Genomic DNA, 20,715 nt, shown 5'->3' on the forward strand with positions numbered 1-20,715 from the left:
CCTTTGATGGAGAGATTGTCTAGTGATATTATTCGATACCTGAGAGAGAACCCACATGTTGGAACAATGTCGAATCGAACCTTTGCGAAGAAAAAAAAAGAGGAAAAAAAAAATAGAAAAAAAGAAAAAAAAAGGAAAAAAGGAAAAAAAAAAGAAAAGAAAAAGAAAAACTACTTCAATACCCATTGTTCTTTATAGATAAAATCTTTAGATAATGGGCAAAAGTAGATTGGCTAGTCTCGTTTTGTGGCCTTTGTTACTCGAGCAATTAAGTCCGTAGGGGGATTTCAAAACCTAGTGCCCTAAGACCGTTTGGTTTGGGAGTCACTGACCTAAAGCTCGCTACATGGGTAACATTGTTAGCCTAAGAAAACGGACAAAATAAAGTCAATACAAAAAAAAAAAGAATAAGAGTTTGTGAAGTTTGGCTAGATATTTGTTTCGATAGAGAATGGGTCAGTTCAAAATTGGTTGAAAAAGAGAAAGTGTTCTTAGACGATTAGGATCTATCAAAGGCCTTAACTTCATTACACTCCTTGGATTTCTAGTAAATTTTTGTGTCGATTCAAGTAGATTAGAGACAATTATATCTTGATTATTAGTAGATGAGTCTTTGAGTCGTATTTTTGCTTAAAAACGCTTTTTGTTAACACCAATGAAAATAGAGTCGAGTCGAGTAGGATGCTTGCTAGAATGTCTCGAAGATTTTATGGGTATATCTTCTGTAAACCCTTAGGAGACAAAACTCCTCTTGTAGAGATCGTCTACGAGTTTAACGGGTTGGTGAACCTAAAATCACCCGTCACGCCTACGAAAAGGAGCCTAGGAATCGCATCTAGTTTTTTTAGTTTATTTTCTCTTCTTTTGATTTTACTCGAGGACGAGCAAAATTTAGGTATGGGGAAGTTTGATAAGTGCATATTTTTAATATTTTAAATGCCTAATTATTGCTTGTTCTCACTTATTTATTTGTTTATTTGTCTTTTTTTAGGAAAATTGCAAAAGCTTGAAGAAATAAAAGAATAAAGCAAAAAAAAAGAAAAAGATGGGAAGAAAAGGATCATAGGGGAATATTCTCAAGGAAGAATCTAGATGGGACACCTACACCCCCCTCTACCCTAATTTCCCCCTATAAATACACACCTCCCCATCATGTTTCAACTAACCTAGGATTTCATATTTTTAGTAGCCTCTCTTTTATGTAGTAGATCTAGTAGTAGCACTCTAAATTTGTAAACACTTTTATTATATCAATACAAGTATTCATTTTTGTTCTTAAATCTTGCTCTTTACTTTTACTTCTAGGCTATGAAATCTTTCTCTAACCACATGAGACTCAAAATTACTTGTGGATTGAAAGGAGCCTAATTATATGTTTTAAGCTTGCATTTTTTAGTATTTAGATTGAGCCCCTTTTAATTCTCAATATTATTAGTGGGTTCAATGGTTTAGTATTCTAGATTTTGATTTTAGCTTGTAGTTTGATGGGGTTTTGTTAGAAACTTGGTAGATAAGCTAGTTTTGAAGTTTTATGTGATTTGGAGTTAGTTTGATAAGACTTGGTGTTCTCCTTGTTCTTGATTTTGGGGTTTTTGGGTGTAAATTTTAGTTTATGATTTTGACTTGAGATTAATGGGTTTTGGTTAGTTATATTTTATATAGGCTAGATTTAAAATTTGGTATAATTTGGAGTTGTTTTGGCTTGATTTGGATCTTGTTTTGGTCAAGAATGGGTAGTTTAGGGGCTATTTAGTGTTAAAATTAGTGTTGAATTTGGTTTAGAGGTTAGTGGGTTTTTATTTGTCATATTTGGAATGGCTTAATTTTCCGGTCAAATCAATTTTCCGGCGAGATTTAAGCTATTCCGGCAACCTCCATAAATTCCGATGGGTTCCAACATGATACTGCTCTGTTTTGTATTCGCGCGTGAATAAGAATAGTTTAGTGAACGTCTGTTTGTTTTGGTTCAGTGGCCGCGCGAGGCAGTGACATTCTCCTTTGTTTTTTTTTTCTTTTTCTTTTTTTTGTTTCTTTTCTTTTGGTTTTGTTTTTTTTTACACCTCTGCTTTAGTTTTGTGTTTCTTACCTGCGATTAAAGCCCCGCGCACAACTCACTTTTTAACTTTCTGTTTCCGACATTTAGTTTTAACGCGCACTCATCGCGAGTTTATTCGTTTTACTGTTAACTAGTAATTTTAGTTAAATTGTTGGTTTATTAGATAATTAGTTAATTATCAGTTGTAATTAATAGTTTAATTCAGTAATTGTTTTTCTTGTTTAATTTTAATTAGTAATTTAGATTTGAGTTGTGATTTTAAATTAGATATTATAAAAACTCCCACAAAATCTAATGGTCTAATTCGATTAAATTTGAAATTAAGGTTTTCGCGAAAATAAATTTAGTCCTTGGAACGAATCTTATATTACTAAAACGGGATCGTGCACTTGCGATTAAAATCATATTTTGAGCACATCAAGTTTTTGGCGCCGCTGCCGGGGACTAAAATTAATTTTCGCGCCTTAATTTTTAATTTTTCGGATTAGTTTTTTTTATTCTCTCATTTCCTTTTTGTTTGAATTTTAGGAAATTGGAGGAATATGAGCTAGCTTGGAATAAGTGGAGAATATTCTTGGAGTATTGGAAGCTTGCTTGGGTAACTTGTATCTCTCTCCTATTTCAATTTATTTTATTTAGAAAATCACAAACAAATCTGAAAATTAAAAAAAACACAAACAAATTAAAAAATTAAAATCCAAAAATATTAGTTAGCACTACATAATTGTAGCATCATGCATTTTAACACTTAGGAGCACATTATCTAGATTTTAATTTTTGTTTTTAAATTTTCGTACCTTAAATTGTGGTGATCGCTGGAGGACCCTAAGGTGCGTTAATTTCTTCCTTTCTTTAGAGTAAATCACGTAGTGTAGAAGCATCCATATTTGTTTACCGCTTTTATTATCTCGTTGTGTGGTGCATCATTTTAAATAAAATCTTAAGGGCAAAACCACTCATAAGATAAGGGGGGAGATTTCATCACTCTTTCCTTGGCCCACAACGACTTAATTCTTCATTTTGCATTGCCTAGCCTTTAATAAAATTGAATTAGACATTAGCCCCTAGGTTTCGCGCTCAATTAGGAAGGTACCTAAAAGACGAGGTAATCTTTATTTATTCCGACTTTTCGGTGTCTAAGGCAAGCGAAAGCTTACCTGGCCGATTAAGGTTTGGTGTCTAAGCGCGGAGATTGGCCTCTTGGCAATGCCTGCTCCAAACTGGCCAAACCGGTCCGAATAATTTTGGATTTATCGAGTTTTTGGTGGTCCTTAACGTTAGGAGCAAGGTCTAGTTCATTTTTATTAGGGAACCCTAGATTTAGGTTTTTCTTTCTCTTTTACACCCTTTCTTTTGTGTGTTTTAATTTTTCGCACTTACTTGCTACGTGTTTACTATCTTGTTTATGCGAACTACTTGGGTTAGGAACGAGTCATCTAGATTAGTGAGACCTATAATCGAGATTCCCTCGTCCTCTTCGGACTCCGAACCCATAGAAGCTAGCGAACCGATAGTAAACATGGCATTGTCTCTTAAAGACCGCTGTTACCCATCCCGTTCCGCTCAACCATCGTGCATTATCCTTCCTCCCGTTAATGGGAATAATTTCGAGATTAAGGCACATCACATTAGTATGTTGCCTAAGTTTTTAGGGAGTGAAGGTGAGGATCCCTACCTTTTTATCCAAGAATTTGAGGAGGTTTGTGGTTTACAAAAACTCCAACAATTGAGTGAAGACTCCATTCGGCTTAGACTAATCACCTTCGCTTTAAAAGAAAATGCGAAAAAATGGTTGTATAGTCTTCCCGTTAATTCTATTTCCACTTGGGAGGGGTTTGTGGTAGTGTTTCTTAAAAAGTATTTTCCAAACCATAAGACTACTCGAATTACAAATGAAATAAATCAATTTCGACAAAAGGAAAATGAGTCTTTTTGGAAATTCTTTGATCGTTTCAAAAATCTTCTATCACAATGCCCCCACCATGGAATTGAAAAATGGAGACTTTGCAAGATTGTGTACGAGGCCTTAGATAGTCAAACAACCGCTTTGTTAGAGTCTATGTGCCAAGGCAAATTCATGGAGAAAGATGAGGACCAAGGGTGGGAATTTTTCGAGGACTTAGCCGAGAAAACAATGTTGTGGGAGTCAACTAGGGAACCGAAAAAGTCAATCGAGTCGTCTAGCTCTAGGGGTTTGCACTCGATAGGAAACAATGTGGCAACCGATGCCAAATTAGCTACCCTAACTAGGAGACTTGAAGCTCTAGAAACTAGTAAACCTCCCACACAAATGTCGACGTACCTTAATCACAATTTTCAAAATCCCGCAACTCAACCCTTGCACGAGTTTGAGCAAGTAAATGCTATGTTCCAAAATCCTAGGAATGACGTGTTTGCACCAACTTACAATCCCGGGTGGAAGTATCACCCGAATTTCTCGTGGACCCAAGGTCAAAATTTTCAACCTCCACAACCTAATTTTCAAAGGCCCAACCCCAATCCTTTTCCTAATTATCAAAACCCGAGTCAAGCTCCATTGAATCCTCCCGGGTTTAATGATTCGGATAAAAGACTTAACTCCTTAGAAAAAAGCATTGAGGCTTTAGTTAAATCGCAAACTAATTTGACTCAATCGCAACAAACTTTCATGACAACCCTAACCCAAGATAGGCAACTTTTGCATACTAATGTGCAAGCCGTTTCTAAGTTAGAGGCCCAATTGAGTCAATTAGCTAGCACGTTGTGTGAGCGCGAGAAAAACAAATTCCCAAGTCAACCCGAGGTCAATCCTAAGTTTCCTCTCAATCAAAGACCTCACGAGAATGTTAATGCGATTATTTCTCTAAGGTCGGGAAACCAAGTAGATAACAAAGTTGGTGAGAACATTAATGAAAATGAGAAATCGATTCCTAAATCAAATCCTTCTTTTTCTAGCACTAATCATGATGAGCCCGAATGTTCTCGAATCCGCGAGTCTATGAGTGAACCTAATCCCGGGCCCATCTCTCACAAACCCAACGAAGAAGTTTACAAGCCAAGAGTTCCTTACCCACAAAGACTCATTCGCCCTAAACAATCGGCCCAAATGGAACAAATTCTAGAGGTTTTCAAACAAGTCAAGATTAACATTCCTCTTTTAGATGCCATTCAACAAGTTCCTTCTTATGCCAAGTGTCTAAAAGATTTGTGTACTCATAAGAAAACTACTCATGTTCCAAAGAAAGCCTTTTTGACCTCTCAAGTTAGCTCTATTCTCTCGAATCAAATTCCCGTGAAATATAAGGACCCCGGTTGTCCTACAATTTCTTGTGTCATAGGCGATAAATTTGTGGATAAAGCTTTACTTGATTTAGGAGCGAGTGTGAACCTTCTTCCTTTCTCGGTCTACCAAGCCCTAGGTTTAGGGGATCTCAAGACCACCAATATGACCCTTCAACTTGCCGATCGTTCTATTAAAATGCCTAAGGGGATTATTGAGGACGTGTTGATAAAAATTGGTGACTTTATCTTTCCCGTTGACTTTGTTGTTCTCGAGACTCTACCCGTCTCGAATCCTAAGAACCAAATTCCTATCATTTTAGGACGACCTTTTCTTGCTACATCCAATGCCTTAATTAATTGTAGGAATGGTTCGATGAAACTCACCTTTGGAAACATGACCATTGATTTAAACATTTTCAACGCAGGAAAAGAACCCAATGACCTTTATGAGCAACCTATAGGGGTTAACGTGGTCAACAAGTTTGTCACATGGTCTAGTTTTGAGGATAGTGAGATTGAGTCTCTTCTCGGTGAGGATTTCAAAGTCAACCATGAGAATAATAGGGAATATCATGAGTCTTTGAGAGAGTTGACCTCGGAGGAGTTGTTAGGAGAATTGAACGCCATTTGTTCAAAATGGGAGACTCCACCCGAGATTGTTCGTGTTGACCCTAGGCCCGATTTAGAGAGTCATGTAGGTGAATCACCGACATTTGACTCGTTGTTCCATCATTCGCATAGCGCCTTAGGGAAGGATGACGTCGTTTCTTACATCGTTCCTAGTGATTTATCCTATGACCAAAATTGCATAATCTCTAATTTGCTTGATAATAAAGAAGCATTAAGTTGGTTTAGGAAGAACATTAGTGACACTTGTCCTATAGGGATGAACGATTGTCACATGCTCGAGAAAGTCTTTGTGCCCAAAAATTTTCGTACACATTTTGACTCTTTCTCGAAGCTTCCTCCCATATTTCCTTCCGGAATTGGTTGATTTGGTTCTTCTTCCAACCTTCCCGCATGAAGTTCAGGTATGGGGAAGGAAATGTGTGTGTGTGTGAGTCGTGTAAGTGTTTCATTCGTTAATAAAAATCCCCTTCATATCCATTTCAGGTATTTTCTCTTTACTCTCTCATTTCAATTCTATCTTTTGCATACATTGAGGACAATGCATGATTTAGGTATGGGGAGGGCTTTAGTGTAATTCTTAAAAAAATGAAAAAAATCCCTAAAAAATGAAAAAGTAGAAAAATCCAAAAATAGAGATACTTTTTAGCTAAGTTGTCTTTCCCTCACTCGAACTTTAGGAGTAGTTGGTGTTTAGCATATTTTCGAAAAGTATATATATGTAGTGTCTTTTGGATAATTTGAACGTAGTTGAGTAAGGTTGTCTTTTTGAAGCTTGTACCGACCGATTTGTACTTTAAATTCCAAGATGGCACACACTTTGCACGAGACCTTTGATGGAGAGATTGTCTAGTGATATTATTCGATACCTGAGAGAGAACCCACATGTTGGAACAATGTCGAATCGAACCTTTGCGAAGAAAAAAAAAGAGGAAAAAAAAATAGAAAAAAAGAAAAAAAAAGGAAAAAAGGAAAAAAAAAAAAGAAAAAGAAAAACTACTTCAATACCCATTGTTCTTTATAGATAAAATCTTTAGATAATGGGCAAAAGTAGATTGGCTAGTCTCGTTTTGTGGCCTTTGTTACTCGAGCAATTAAGTCTCGTTATGGATTTGTTGTTATGCAAAATGCAAAGGAGGCAAGCTCACTACTAAGAAAATGCAATGCAAAAATTTTAATGGAAAAAGACTTTTCTTCTCTCCGGCAGTGGAGAAGAAAAAGCCAGCTAAGGAGAGGAAACCAATACAAGGAAGTCACATGAATTGTGGCGGAACTCAATCTCTTCTCTGGAAAGGGGAACAAACGAGGGGGATAAGGTTGTGGAAAAGATCCTAAAACTATCTACGGACAAACAATTCTCAAATGAGTTACAATCTAATGTGATTCTTGAAACTATGAATATGGAATCACTGGAATCAGTTAGCATGATGGTGGAAATGTCCAAACCCGAGGTCTTTCATATACAACATTCCTAGCTCATTTCACAGACAAATAATCTTTAGATAATATTGATTTGGACTTCTTGGAGATTGGATTCAAAAAAGTTTCAAAGGCAGTTGGTCTGGAACTCCTTCCGACGAGAAAATCATGGCTTGAGTGCAGAGGTTTACCCATAGTCACCTGGACCGAAGATATTTTCGTGAAGCTTATATCAAAATGGGGTCGCATCTCACAGTTCAGACCAAACTTAGAGGATGATTTCTACCAACAACCAATAATGTTGGTGGAAACAGGGGAGATTAATCCAATTGATTCATTGGAGGAGGTTTGCTTTGAAGGCCAAATCTTCACGATTCGTTTTATTGAGCGCGACTGGAAGAAGGAGGGATCTCAACACTTTCAAGCCAAAATCAAGGGTTTAAGGGACTTTACAAAAAGATGGAATAGAGAGGTGTTTGAGAACATTTATCAAAAAATAAAAGAGTTGGAAGCGAGGCAAGATAAAGCGAAGAATCTTTACCTTGATTCTAAAGTTAAGCTTGACATTAGGAGTGAACTAGAGGAGATGTACATGATTAAATCTAGCATGCTCTGCCATTCTGCTAGAGCAAACTGGGCCTTGCGAGGTGAGAAAAACACCAGATTTTTTCATAGAATGATCACAAAAAGAAGGAGTTCAAGTAGAATCTTGGGATTACAAGTGAGAAACAGTTTGGAAGCAGGAGCTAGACAAAATTAAACAAATTCTGGTACATCCTTTCAATAGAATATTAACCAAAACGAAAGCCAGAAAGAGATTTTCCCTCCCTGAAGGGCTCCCGGACACTCTCCTCGCATAGAACTGGTAGCAAATTTTTGAGTTGGATGAAATCGTTCAGGCCCTTCATTCCATGGATAACACTAGGGCACCAGGCCCTGTCGGCATCAACGTAGGAGTTTTAAAAAGCTTATGAAACTCGATAAAGGACGATGTAGTACATTTATTTGAAGCTTCTCACTCTACTGACTATTTACCCCCAGGTTGCAACTCCTCTTTCATCATTTTGGTCCCCAAGATCAGCGAACCAAAAATTCTGGGGCACTTTAGGCCCATTAGCCTGATGAATACGTCACTCAAATTAGTAATGAAGGCCATGGCTAGCCGTTTGAAAGGGCATATGAACAACCTCATTTCAGAATCTCAGGGGCTTTTATAAAGAACCGTCAGATCACAGATTGTGTGCTAGTAACCAGCGAGACTTATCATTCTCTTTGGCTAAAAAGACAAAGGGTTTGATAATTAAGGTGGACTTCGAGAAGGCTTTCGACATGATAGATCGGGATTTTTTGTTTGAATTCCTCCGACTGATGAACTTTGATGCTAAATAGATTGATTGGATCAAAAGCATTTTCCACTCTTCTAGAATCTCGTTATCAATAAACGGCTCACCATCGAGTTAATTTGCACCATCTAGAGGGCTTCGCCAGGGGTATCTACTTCCCCCTGCTTTTTAATATTGTTGGGGAGGTTCTTTCTAAGCTGTTAGATAGAGCTAACGAGGTAGTAATTTTTTCAGGTATTACTCTTAAAAGCAACTCCAAAGAGATTACTCATATCCTGGCAATATAGATCCAGAACCATATATCCAGTCCAAACCAAACCACTTTTTAAAAATTGGCCCAACCAAAAATCACATATTTTATTTGGATTTGGTTGGTTCTAAAATCATATTTTTTATCCAAAATATGGACCAATTATGTGATACCCATATTTCAACCTAGTCCGACTCCGACAGAAGATTCACGCTCCACTGTTGAAATTTACACACTTTCGGCGCATACTAAGCTCTAACCCCCTTCCCCCAAATTACAATTCACACATACTTTCATCGCTCTTGCTTTATTTCCAAAGCTTCTTCTGTATAGGTATTTGTTCTTTAATTCATCTTCGTTTACTTTTTTTCTTTGTGTGTTTAATTCATCTCTCTCTTGTGGATCTGTTCTCGCCCAAATAGAATCCGATTTTCAGAGGTTTGAAACGGAGTCGGTACCTGATGGGCGGGCGATGGGGCTGAGCGCGGCGGCGTTAACCGCCGGAAGGAGATGACGGTGAAGCAGAGATTGAGAAGCAGGGCTTCAGCCTTCGGTTGTGATTGGAGTACAACGAGGGTGAGTCGCGTGGGTGCGTTCTCGTCGCTGATGGTGTTGGGTTTGCAGACGGAGATTGTGGCGGTGTCCATCAGTGGCATTGGGGGGGAGGGGGGGAGTAGATCAGGGGTCGAGGGCGATGAAATAACTTAAATTATAAAATTTATCTCTTGTTTCAATGCTTGCTTATCACGTATTTATTAGTACAAATATTTATTTATAAAATATATAAATTTAAAACTATCCAAAAATTATTGAATAAAATTTTGTTATATATTATATATATATATATATATATATATATATATATATATATATATATAATTAGGTTTATTTATCTTAAAATCGTAAGAACCCTCATTTTTAAAATTTAAAATATAAAATTTTTTAAAATTTTGATACAAATATAGATATCCATATTTAATTGATAAGTGCATATTTTTAATATTTTAAATGCCTAATTATTGCTTGTTCTCACTTATTTATTTGTTTATTTGTCTTTTTTTAGGAAAATTGCAAAAGCTTGAAGAAATAAAAGAATAAAGCAAAAAAAAAGAAAAAGATGGGAAGAAAAGGATCATAGGGGAATATTCTCAAGGAAGCATATAGATGGGACACCTACACCCCCCCTCTACCCTAATTTCCCCCTATAAATACACACCTCCCCATCATGTTTCAACTAACCTAGGATTTCATATTTTTAGTAGCCTCTCTTTTATGTAGTAGATCTAGTAGTAGCACTCTAAATTTGTAAACACTTTTATTATATCAATACAAGTATTCATTTTTGTTCTTAAATCTTGCTCTTTACTTTTACTTCTAGGCTATGAAATCTTTCTCTAACCACATGAGACTCAAAATTACTTGTGGATTGAAAGGAGCCTAATTATATGTTTTAAGCTTGCATTTTTTAGTATTTAGATTGAGCCCCTTTTAATTCTCAATATTATTAGTGGGTTCAATGGTTTAGTATTCTAGATTTTGATTTTAGCTTGTAGTTTGATGGGGTTTTGTTAGAAACTTGGTAGATAAGCTAGTTTTGAAGTTTTATGTGATTTGGAGTTAGTTTGATAAGACTTGGTGTTCTCCTTGTTCTTGATTTTGGGGTTTTTGGGTGTAAATTTTAGTTTATGATTTTGACTTGAGATTAATGGGTTTTGGTTAGTTATATTTTATATAGGCTAGATTTAAAATTTGGTATAATTTGGAGTTGTTTTGGCTTGATTTGGATCTTGTTTTGGTCAAGAATGGGTAGTTTAGGGGCTATTTAGTGTTAAAATTAGTGTTGAATTTGGTACAAATATTTATTTATAAAATATTTGGATCACGTATTTATTAGTACAAATATTTATTTATAAAATATATAAATTTAAAACTATCCAAAAATTATTGAATAAAATTTTGTTATATATTATATATATATATATATATATATATAATTAGGTTTATTTATCTTAAAATCGTAAGAACCCTCATTTTTAAAATTTAAAATATAAAATTTTTTAAAATTTTGATACAAATATAGATATCCATATTTAATCCATAAGCATATAAAACCAAATCAAATTGTAACCATATTTGATATAATATAGTTAATATATGGTTTTGGTTCATAAACCAGTCCATATTAATCAACCAAAATTGGTCCAAAACCATATTCTGCCAGGTCTACTCATATGTAGTCCGCGAACGACATCATTCCATTCCCTAGGAATGACTCGGACTCTGTATGTGGTCTAAGACGAGTTCTGAAATTCATTCAATTAATTTTGTGTTTAAGTATTAATTTTCAAAAAAGCGAGCTTTTTGGCTTTGGGGATCACCCGGATTCTATTAGAGCATGGGGTAGTATGCTGGGCTGTTCCATAGCCACGGGTAACTTAAAATATCTGGGGGTGGAAATAGGCCCGTCACCAAAGAAGCTGGCTTACTAGAACTCAACGATAAAGAAAATCCGAGTGAAGATTGATGGCTTGAAGGCTGATAAGATCTCATTAGTCGGCCGTCTAGTTCTTTAAAGGCTGTCGTAGACAGTATGCCTCTTTATTGGCTCAATTATGTCAATTTTCCCTCAATAGTGATCCAAATGGTGGAGAAAATGAGAAGATCTTTTCTCTGATGTCTCGAGGTGCTTCTCCTTTCATAAATAGTTTTGTGAGCCTTGTTTTAAGCACAGAGTTAGAACCATGGATTCGTGAGAATCAATTTGTTTGGAGAGTTGGCAATGGTTGCACCTGTTACTTTTGGGAGGACTTTTGGTTCACCCCTTAGGGAGTCAGATGCTTCAAATACAATTATTAGGGATTATATAATCTCTCTAGCTTGAAATTCCACGCGGTGGCAAACGTTTTAGAACATCTGACAACAAATTGTGGTGCAGCAAATCTCTCTAGAACTGCAAGTTGAACTCCCAGGACTTAATGGTTCTTCATTAATTGTTGGCTGACTTAATCCTTGCGAAGCTGAATCTCTAGCAAGACCAACTATCTTGGCCCCCAGGGTAGGGTGAATTCACCACAAAAAAATCTTCTCAACTTATGCACTCACCCTTGAATAGTCCGCCTGACCAAGCATGGATGGGAATCTGGGCATCACAACTCCCCCCTAAAGTCAAAACTTTTCTCTGAAAATTGAGATGGAATGGTCTGTCCACCAGAGTTTTCCTAAATATCTGGAATATTGCACATCATGCTGTTTGTTTGAGATGTAACTTGAAGAACGAGACAACTAATCATTTTTTCTTGACATGCCCTCGAGCGGTTGAAGCATGGACCTTCAGTTGGTAAGTTGTGGTCTGAACATTGTCTTCGCATCAATGTTTCTGTTCTCCCCCTAGACAGACTACTAAATTTCATGGCAAGTGCAATCACCAAGTCAGTATGGAAAATAGTTGTGGGAGCAACTCTATGGAACCTTTGGTTAGCGCGTAATGAAACAGCCTTCAGTAAAACAAATCAATCTAGCACAGTACTAAACTTTCTAATCATGCATCGAGTTTCAAAGTGGGAAAAAGCATCGAGTGTAATGTGCTTTGGAAACGATCCTCTTTGGCAAACTAATCCGAAAGGCGCTCTCAGAGTCTATTTCAGCAAGCTTTCTTTATACTACTGGTGTTTTCAATAGCAGTCTTATAACCTTGTATGTGTAGTCGATGGAGTTTGGGGGAAAACCGGGAGTGAGGGTTACTCAGGAGCCATAGGAGGCTTCATTAAAAACAAATATGAATATATGGCGTTTTTTTCCGGATAGTTTGGCAGCATAAGTTGAAGCAATATTGCATTCGTTTGATATTGTTGAAGCGGTTAAGCCCTCAAAGAATTGTGATCTGCTCAGACTCATGTAAGGCTCTCGAAACGGTACGTGAGGATCTGCCATCTTAACTCCTAGTCAAGGACTAGATTAAGGGGTTATAGAATATGGTAAATGACATTTTCTTCCTTAACTACGTGCAGCGAGAATTAAACAAAATGGCAGACCATCTAGCAAATTCGGGCCTGATTAGAGGTTGGTTTGCTGATTTTGGGCTTAGTTTTCAGTCCATGGCATACTCCATGTTTTTGAAGACTGTTACGACAGGACCAGTAGTACGATGTTATAATCTATTTAATTCCAGGGTAATTGATTTTTACAGCTTTAAAGCAAGGGGAAGGTGCAACTAATCCTACTCTATGGATGTCAAATCCCATTGAATAAAGGTTACACCCTCCAGCGATTCTTGATCTGCCTTGATTAATATATATATAGCTCTGCTAGGTTTTATCTCAGCTCATTGGTTATCACTCTAAGGCTCCACTTTCGTAGGTTTTTCTCAACACATCACTATCATGGAATATGCATGGTGCACCCCGGAGAAAGGTACAATGAAAGTAAACGTTCATAGTTGTTTCAGAAGAACTCTCTCAAGTGGTTACCCAGTTCAATACCTAGCATGCAAATCATTATGAAGAAGGGAAGTCAGAGTGTCATATTGCAGTCATCCCGATTGAGATTGTTATGGCTAGTTTTGTGCAGGTAAAGATAAGGTAGGGCGCGCCATCCACGGGGCAGGTCCGGGAGGCGCGGCCCTATTTTGCGAAGACAGGTGTGTCGCGTGTATGGAATGGAGAAGGCTAATGGAGACAAAGGGCGCGCCTTCCATGGTCACGCCCACAGGTAAATATTATGTGTGAGGATAAGTGAGTCTCAACGACGACCCTTCCGAGGGATACGAAGACCTACCCTTCCGAGGGATATGAAGACAAGTGTCAGGCTCATCTGGAAGTTATCAGGCTCATCTGGTAGTTCCCGGGTTACGACCGGGCGTTATCTATAATCCCCAATCCTGCTATCTGCCGGGTTGTCCTCGTGCGGGGGCTTGGGGTGATCACGGTTGGGAAGAATAAGGGGAATCTTCAACTACTATACTCTTCCCTTTGTCAGGCCTGGAGGGCGCGGCGTCGGTCGTCTTGTCGATGTTGGAGGGCGCGGCCACATCGTCTTCGAACAATGACTCAATCTCAGAGTCATAGTCGTCTGGGCGCGCCCAACGTTTGGAAGGTTGGGCTTGAGAGGTTCCCTGAGGTTGGGGAGAAGAAGAGTCCATGCCTGAACAGAAAGTGCCTTCTGCTATTTGCTTGTTTACCCTATCTAGGAACTCTTGAGGAACCTTTTGTGAGCTCCTTGGTGGTGAAGGGGAAAAGACTTCAGAAGGGGAGACCAAAATCCCGATGCGGCTCAAGAATTCTCGAAAGGGGTGAAAAGGGGGGGACGCGCCCTCATCTGCCAGCTGAAAATAAAAAGAAAAAGCTGTAAGAGGGCACCCTTGGAAATGAACACGAAAGGTAAAGCAAATGAGGAGGAGGAACATGAACAATTGTCGCAGGTACGTAACGGGGGAGTATCAAAAGACACGCCTCATCCCTTGAGGGCGCGCCCTCGTTCATATTAAGCGAAATAGAAAAGGTAATATGATTACGGAAGTTGCTGGTCTATTGTGCACCGTTTAGAGAGTCGTTATGAAAGAAGGGCGCCCCCTTACGGGAGCCGTGCCCTAGATCTATCTTAGCCCTTATAAGGAAAACAAAAACGTGGAATGTTGAGGATGGGAATTATGGATCACACGTGCATATGATTTTCAAAGGGGAGACTATGGACATCACTTTCACAGAGGACGACGCTAGATGGGTACACCACCCCCATAACGATGCCCTAGTGGTCGCCATGCGCATCGCCACCATGAACGTTCATCGAGTGTTCGTGGATAATGGAAGTTCAGTTAACATCCTCTACTACGATACCTACAAAAAGATGGGATAACCAGACAAGGACATGACAGCAGAGAATCTTTACATTTATGGCTTTGGAGGAGAGGCCATTAAAGCCAAAGGAACCATCCGCTTACTCGTGACTCTAGGAGAAGTTCCGCGAGCAGCCACTCAGATATCTGAATTTGTAATCATCGACCACCCGTCAGCACATAACGCACTAATGGGACGCCCCCTCTTGAAGGACATGATGATAGTCACCTCCATCTACCATCTCACTTTGAAGTTCCCCACCCCCGGGGGGGTTGGGTGTGTGAAGGGATCTCAGTATGAGTCTCGCGATTGCTATGGCTGATCACTCAAAAGTTTTCAAGATAGAAGAAGAGTATCACCCCATGAAGAGCTCCATTTAGTCCACGCCATCTACTTCATTCAGTATCCGGAAAGTGATACGGAGGGCGCGCCCTCACTCCCACTCTCAGAAGAACACATCCACCATGAGGTTAAACTACCCCTCACTGATGAGCCAAAGATAGAAGAATATGGAGAACGAGTCATGGAGGTAGAGGTCACACCCCCCAGGAAAATCAGGAAGTTAGACAAGGATGAGGTAGTGATGGAATTGGATGATCCCACACCAATCGAAAAGATACCCGAGGATGCACCCACGGATCACAAGGTATCTCCGCCTCAATTCGATTTTGATCTAGATCCAAGACTACCCATGCTTGTGCAGAACAAAGGACCAGCTGAGGATACGGTCGAAATACAAGTTACACCGGGGAGTAGTGACAAGGTCCACAAAATAGGATCGAGGTTAAGTTCTGAGGTGAAAGCCAAGCTGATAGAATTCCTAAAAACCAACCTTGACGTGTTCGCTTGGAGCCATGAAGACATGATTGGAATCGATCCGGCTGTTATGTGCCACCATCTTAACATCGACCCCACCAAAAAAGGTGCTAGACAGAAACGCAGGCCGATAAGTGGGGAAAGGGCCGAGGCCCTCCAAGAAGAAGTAGATCGCCTCATGAAAGCGGGACTAGTAAAGGAGTCATTCTACTTACATGGTTGGCAAATCCTGTACTCGTGAAAAAACCCAACGGGAAGTGGCGCACCTGCATAGACTTCACCGACCTCAATAAGGCGTGCCCTAAAAACAGCTTCCCACTTCCTAGAATCGATCAATTGGTAGACTCAACAGCTGGCCACGCCCTCCTTAGTTTCATGGATGCCTACTCGGGATACAATCATATCCCCATGTATGAGCCTGATCAGGAGCACACCTCCTTCATCACAGACAGAGGCCTATATTGTTACATTGGCATGCCCTTCGGACTCATCAATGCAGGAGCAACCTACCAGAGGTTAGTAAACATGATGTTCAAGGATCAAATCGGAAAAACCATGGAGGTGTACGTGGACGACATGTTTTTCAAATCCAAGAAAGCCGACGACCATGTGTCTCACTTGTCAGATATGTTCGAGATCCTAAGGAAATATAGGATGAAGCTCAACCCCCAGAAGTGTGTTTTCGGAGTGGAATCAGGAAAGTTCCTCGGCTTCATGGTCAACCACCGAGGTATCGAGGCCAACCCCGCGAAGATCAAAGCCTTGTTAGATATGAAGTCCCCGACCAACGTCAAACAGGTACAAAGCTTAACCGGGAGGATAGCTGCTCTAAACAGGTTTGTGTCGAAGTCCTCAGAAAAATGCAAAGAGTTCTTCAAGGCCGTGAAGGGCGCATCCAAGGACTTTGAATGGACAGTAGAATGTGAAGACGCTTTTGTGAAAATCAAAAAACACTTGGGCGAGCAACCCCTCTTAGCTAAACCTAATGAAGGTGAGACGCTCATACTCTACCTGGCTGTCTCAGACTATTCCATTAGTGCCGTGTTAGTGAAGGAGGACGCGGAAGGTCAGTCCCCGGTCTACTATGTAAGTAAAAGGTTGTTGGATGTAGAGACTCGTTACACGAGTATGGAAAAGTTGGTGTATGCGCTAGTACATGCATCCCGAAAGCTACGACTTTACTTTCAAGCGCACAAGGTAGAGGTTAGAACCGCGTACCCTCTTCGACAGATCATGCACAAGCCAGAAGTCACAGGTAGAATGATTAAATGGGCGGTCGAGTTAGGACAATTCGACCTTGACTATAAACCAAGAACGGCCATCAAAGGGTAGGCCCTAGCAGACTTTATCTTGGAATTCCCAAAAGATGGTGAGAACTCCGGCCTGTTAATCAAATATGACCCTGACTTGCCGTCACAACCAGGCACCCCCGAAGAAGGTATCCCTGAGCTATGGTGGGTGTTGCACACCGACGGGGCAGTAAACAACGATGGAGCAGGTGCAGGTATAGTGTTGGTAAGCCCCGAAGGACATAGGCTCTTGAATGCGATTCACTTCACCTTCCAACTATCTAACAATGACGCGGAATATGAAGCGTTGGTTGGAGGCCTGAAACTAGCTCTCGAGATGAAGGTGAGACGCCTCGTGGTAAAGCTTGACTCGATGTTGGTGGTAGAGCACATCAAAGGAGGATATCAAGCTAAGGGACCCAAGACGGCTATGTATCTCAGATGCGTCCAGAGGCTGCTAGATCAGTTCGAAGAGGTGCAAGTGAATAGTGTACCTCGGGAATTCAATGGAGACGCCGACGCCTTAGCAAAGTTGGGATCTCAGAAAGACGCAGCCCTATTAGGAGTAATTCGCTTGGAAATCCAGGAGATACCTAGCATCCCGGAGTTAGATGTCATGGAAGTGGAAGGTAACGCTAAGGGTCCAACATGGATGACCCCGATATGGGAGTTCATCAAAGAAGGAATATTACCCGAAGATAAGGCTGAAGCTCGGAGGCTAAGATACAAAGCGACCAGGTATGTGGAATATGATGGCAAGCTATATAAGAGGGGCTTCAACCAACCATCACTGAAGTTTATAGACGGTGACGAGTGCACCTATGTGATGAGGGAGGTCCACGAAGGCATATGTGGGAATCACTCGGGAGGCAACTTGTTAGCTATGAAGATTCTGAGACAAGGGTACTATTGGCCTACCTTAAGGAGTGACGCTTTCGAATTTGCCAGGGCATGTGACAAGTGCCAACGGTTCGCCAACTTTACCCATAACCCAGCCACATCCTTAACCAGCATGACCAGTCCTTGGCCTTTTGCCATGTGGGGGATAGACTTGATTGGGGAGCTTCCTAAAGCCATGGGAGGTGTGAAGTATGCAGTGGTGGCTGTGGATTACTTTACCAAGTGGGCGGAAGCCGCGCCCTTAGCTACCATCACAGCCAAAAAGATTAAAGATTTTGTTTCTAACTCTATTGTGTGCAGGTTTGGAATTCCTTACAAGCTGATCTCAGACAACGGAAAGCAATTCGACAGCAAGGAGCTGAGAGGCCTTTGCGATGACCTTGGAATTAAGAAGGACTTCTCAGCGGTGTACCATCCTCAGAGCAACGGGCAGACAGAGGCGGTGAACAAAATCATCAAACACACCTTGAAGACAAAGTTAGAGGATAGCAAGGGGAACTGGCCAGAGGAACTCCCAATGGTGCTATGGTCTTACAACACAACTCCTAGAACTACGAATGGGGAGTCACCGTTTGTGTTAGCGTATGGATGTGAGGCCATGGTCCTTATAGAAGTCGGAGCTGGATCGTTCAGAAGAGATTACTTTGAAAAGGTAGACAACGACGCCAACCAGAGACTATACTTGGACATGATCGAGGAAATTAGAGCTACGTCGCAGATACGGCTAGCCACTTATCAGCAAAGGACGGCAAGGTACTACAACAGCAAAGTGAAGGCACATCCGTTCCAGGTTGGAGATCTCGTTCTCAGGAAGGTTGTACTCAACAACAAAAACCCTCAACATGGAGTCTTCGGTGCTAACTGGGAAGGCCCTTATTGGGTGAAGGTCATTCTATGGAAAGGAACCTACAGGTTGGAAGACCTAGAAGGAAAACCCGTTCCGCGCCCTTGGAATGCGGAACACCTAAAGAAATACTACCAGTAGCCAAGGGCTGCATAGACTAGCAATGATATCAATATCATCCCTAGTCTAGGGGAGTAGTGGTGCATATATGCTCTCTCCTAGCTAAGGCTTTTGCTAGGCTTTTTATGTCCCCCTGGAGTTTACAGCTCCTTGGGACGGGTGCGGTTTCGTACTCGAGCGCGTTATTTCTAGAATATTTAAGTATGGGCCAGAGGCCGTGTTATGTTTCAATCATCTTAATAAAGGCCTAGAGCCACTCTATTCTCCACAAAGAGATGTGTTGAATGTTTATTTTCAAGTAAGATGGTTAAAGTAGCCTCCAGGCCGCGCCCTCATATGTTAACACAGGGGTATAAGCCCTAAAAATATGCTAAGACAAAGGCGCGCCCCTAGTACTAACAGGAAAACCTTTACCAGGAGGACAATAAAATTGTTATAAAATTGCCATACGAAAACACTCAAGTGGTCGCGCCTTCAACATGAAGAAGGTAGCGCCCTTACAGGAGCTTGCAATTACAATTTCGAGTTCAAAGTAACAAATTTTGATAAAAAAACGGTGCAACATACGGGCGCGCCCTCTGTGCGCTGTTGCAAAGACCACATAATTAAGTGAGGACAGGTTGAGTAATCACATGGCAGATGTAACTTAGAGTAAGCATTAAATGGAGATACTTAAAGGAATGACAATATAAGGAAGAAAAGCGATAAACAACTAAAGCCGGAGGGCGCCCCCCCCGGGTGAATAAGTCAGTCAAAGATGAAATTTAGTTAAGTACAAATTGCAAGGCATCAAACGAGGGCCCGCTCCTCGAATTGTATTAAAGTTCAAGGCAATTAAAAAGAGAGTTTAGGAGGCTTGGTCGACAGACGCTACCTTGGGAACCTCATCATGAGGGCGCGCCTGTTCTTCGGCCACCTGACGGGCAGAGGCTTCCTTAGCAAAAGTCTCCTCAAGCTCAGCCTTTTTGGTGGCAATAAGTTCTGGCTGCTCAACCTTAAACTCCTCCACCCACTTAGCCATTTCTGAGCCAAAGTGGTGAGCCCAGTCGAACGAGGGCGCGCCCGCCACAAAGGTGGCGACATAGTGGTTTACACCATCGTCAAAGGCCGCGCCCTCGATCTTCTGTTTCTCTGCGGCCGAGAGAGAGATTTGAGTTTGCTTTAAGAGATTGTTCGAGGCAATAAGATCCTCGTTGGCCTTCTTTAGGCTTTCCACCTCCTGCTGCAGCGGCTCAAGGCGCGCCTTCTCTTCCCTGAGCAGTTTTTGGCAGCTCTTCCATCCATCCTGTGCTTTCTTTAAATCTTCCCTTTGGAGTTTGAAGTCCTCCCTCAACTTGGAAAGATTCTTTTCAGCCTTCTTTAGTGAAGCCGCGTCCTCGAGACGACGCTCCTCCCTGTCATGCAAATGGACTAAAAACTCTGCCGCGCCCTTTAGAAGGAAGGAGTCCTTCTCCTCCTGGGGCTTGGCCCTCCACTGGGATAGCTCCCCATCATCCACATCGGTGTCACCTATGTCAGCAAAATGGCGCGCCGACTTGCTCATAGAGGGCGCGTCCTTTCTCAGCTGTCTCTTTCTTTTTGAAGGATGCTGATCAGTAAGGGGAGCTTCAGGGGGGGAGGAGCGGTCTTGGCTAGGGCCGAGGCCGCGGCCTTTTCCTGCGGAAGCTTAGAGCCAGAAGGCGAGGACTTATCCGATTGTTGAGCAGTCGGATGTTTTTTATTAAGAAAGCCAGGACGTGGCATGTCTGCACAAATAAAACAAGATACGGGTTAGAACTGGTATAAACAAAGAAAGTCGCGCCTTTGTAAATAAGGGTGCGCCCTATAATTGAAGAAAAACAACAAGACGCCATGTAACATATCATAAGGTGAACATATTGAGCAAATAAATGGGGAGTGCGAGGAGGGTGCGAGTAAAAACAGAACTTAAGGGGTGGTAGTGATGACGAATGAGGGTAA

At 40.8% G+C, this 20,715-nt stretch overlaps 1 protein-coding gene across 1 annotated transcript; it reads left to right on the forward strand.

The window, feature by feature from the left end:
* Nucleotides 1-15,978: 15,978 nt before the first annotated feature.
* LOC108221371 (uncharacterized) lies at nt 15,979-18,777 on the forward strand. The gene is made up of 2 exons (XM_017395253.1): nt 15,979-16,858; nt 17,027-18,777. The coding sequence occupies exons 1-2, from the start codon at nt 15,979-15,981 to the stop codon at nt 18,775-18,777; spliced, it is 2,631 nt and encodes an 876-aa protein (XP_017250742.1).
* Nucleotides 18,778-20,715: the final 1,938 nt, after the last annotated feature.

The sequence above is a fragment of the Daucus carota genome, chromosome 5 (assembly GCF_001625215.2).
Source record: "Daucus carota subsp. sativus chromosome 5, DH1 v3.0, whole genome shotgun sequence".
Taxonomy (NCBI): Eukaryota; Viridiplantae; Streptophyta; class Magnoliopsida; order Apiales; family Apiaceae; genus Daucus; species Daucus carota.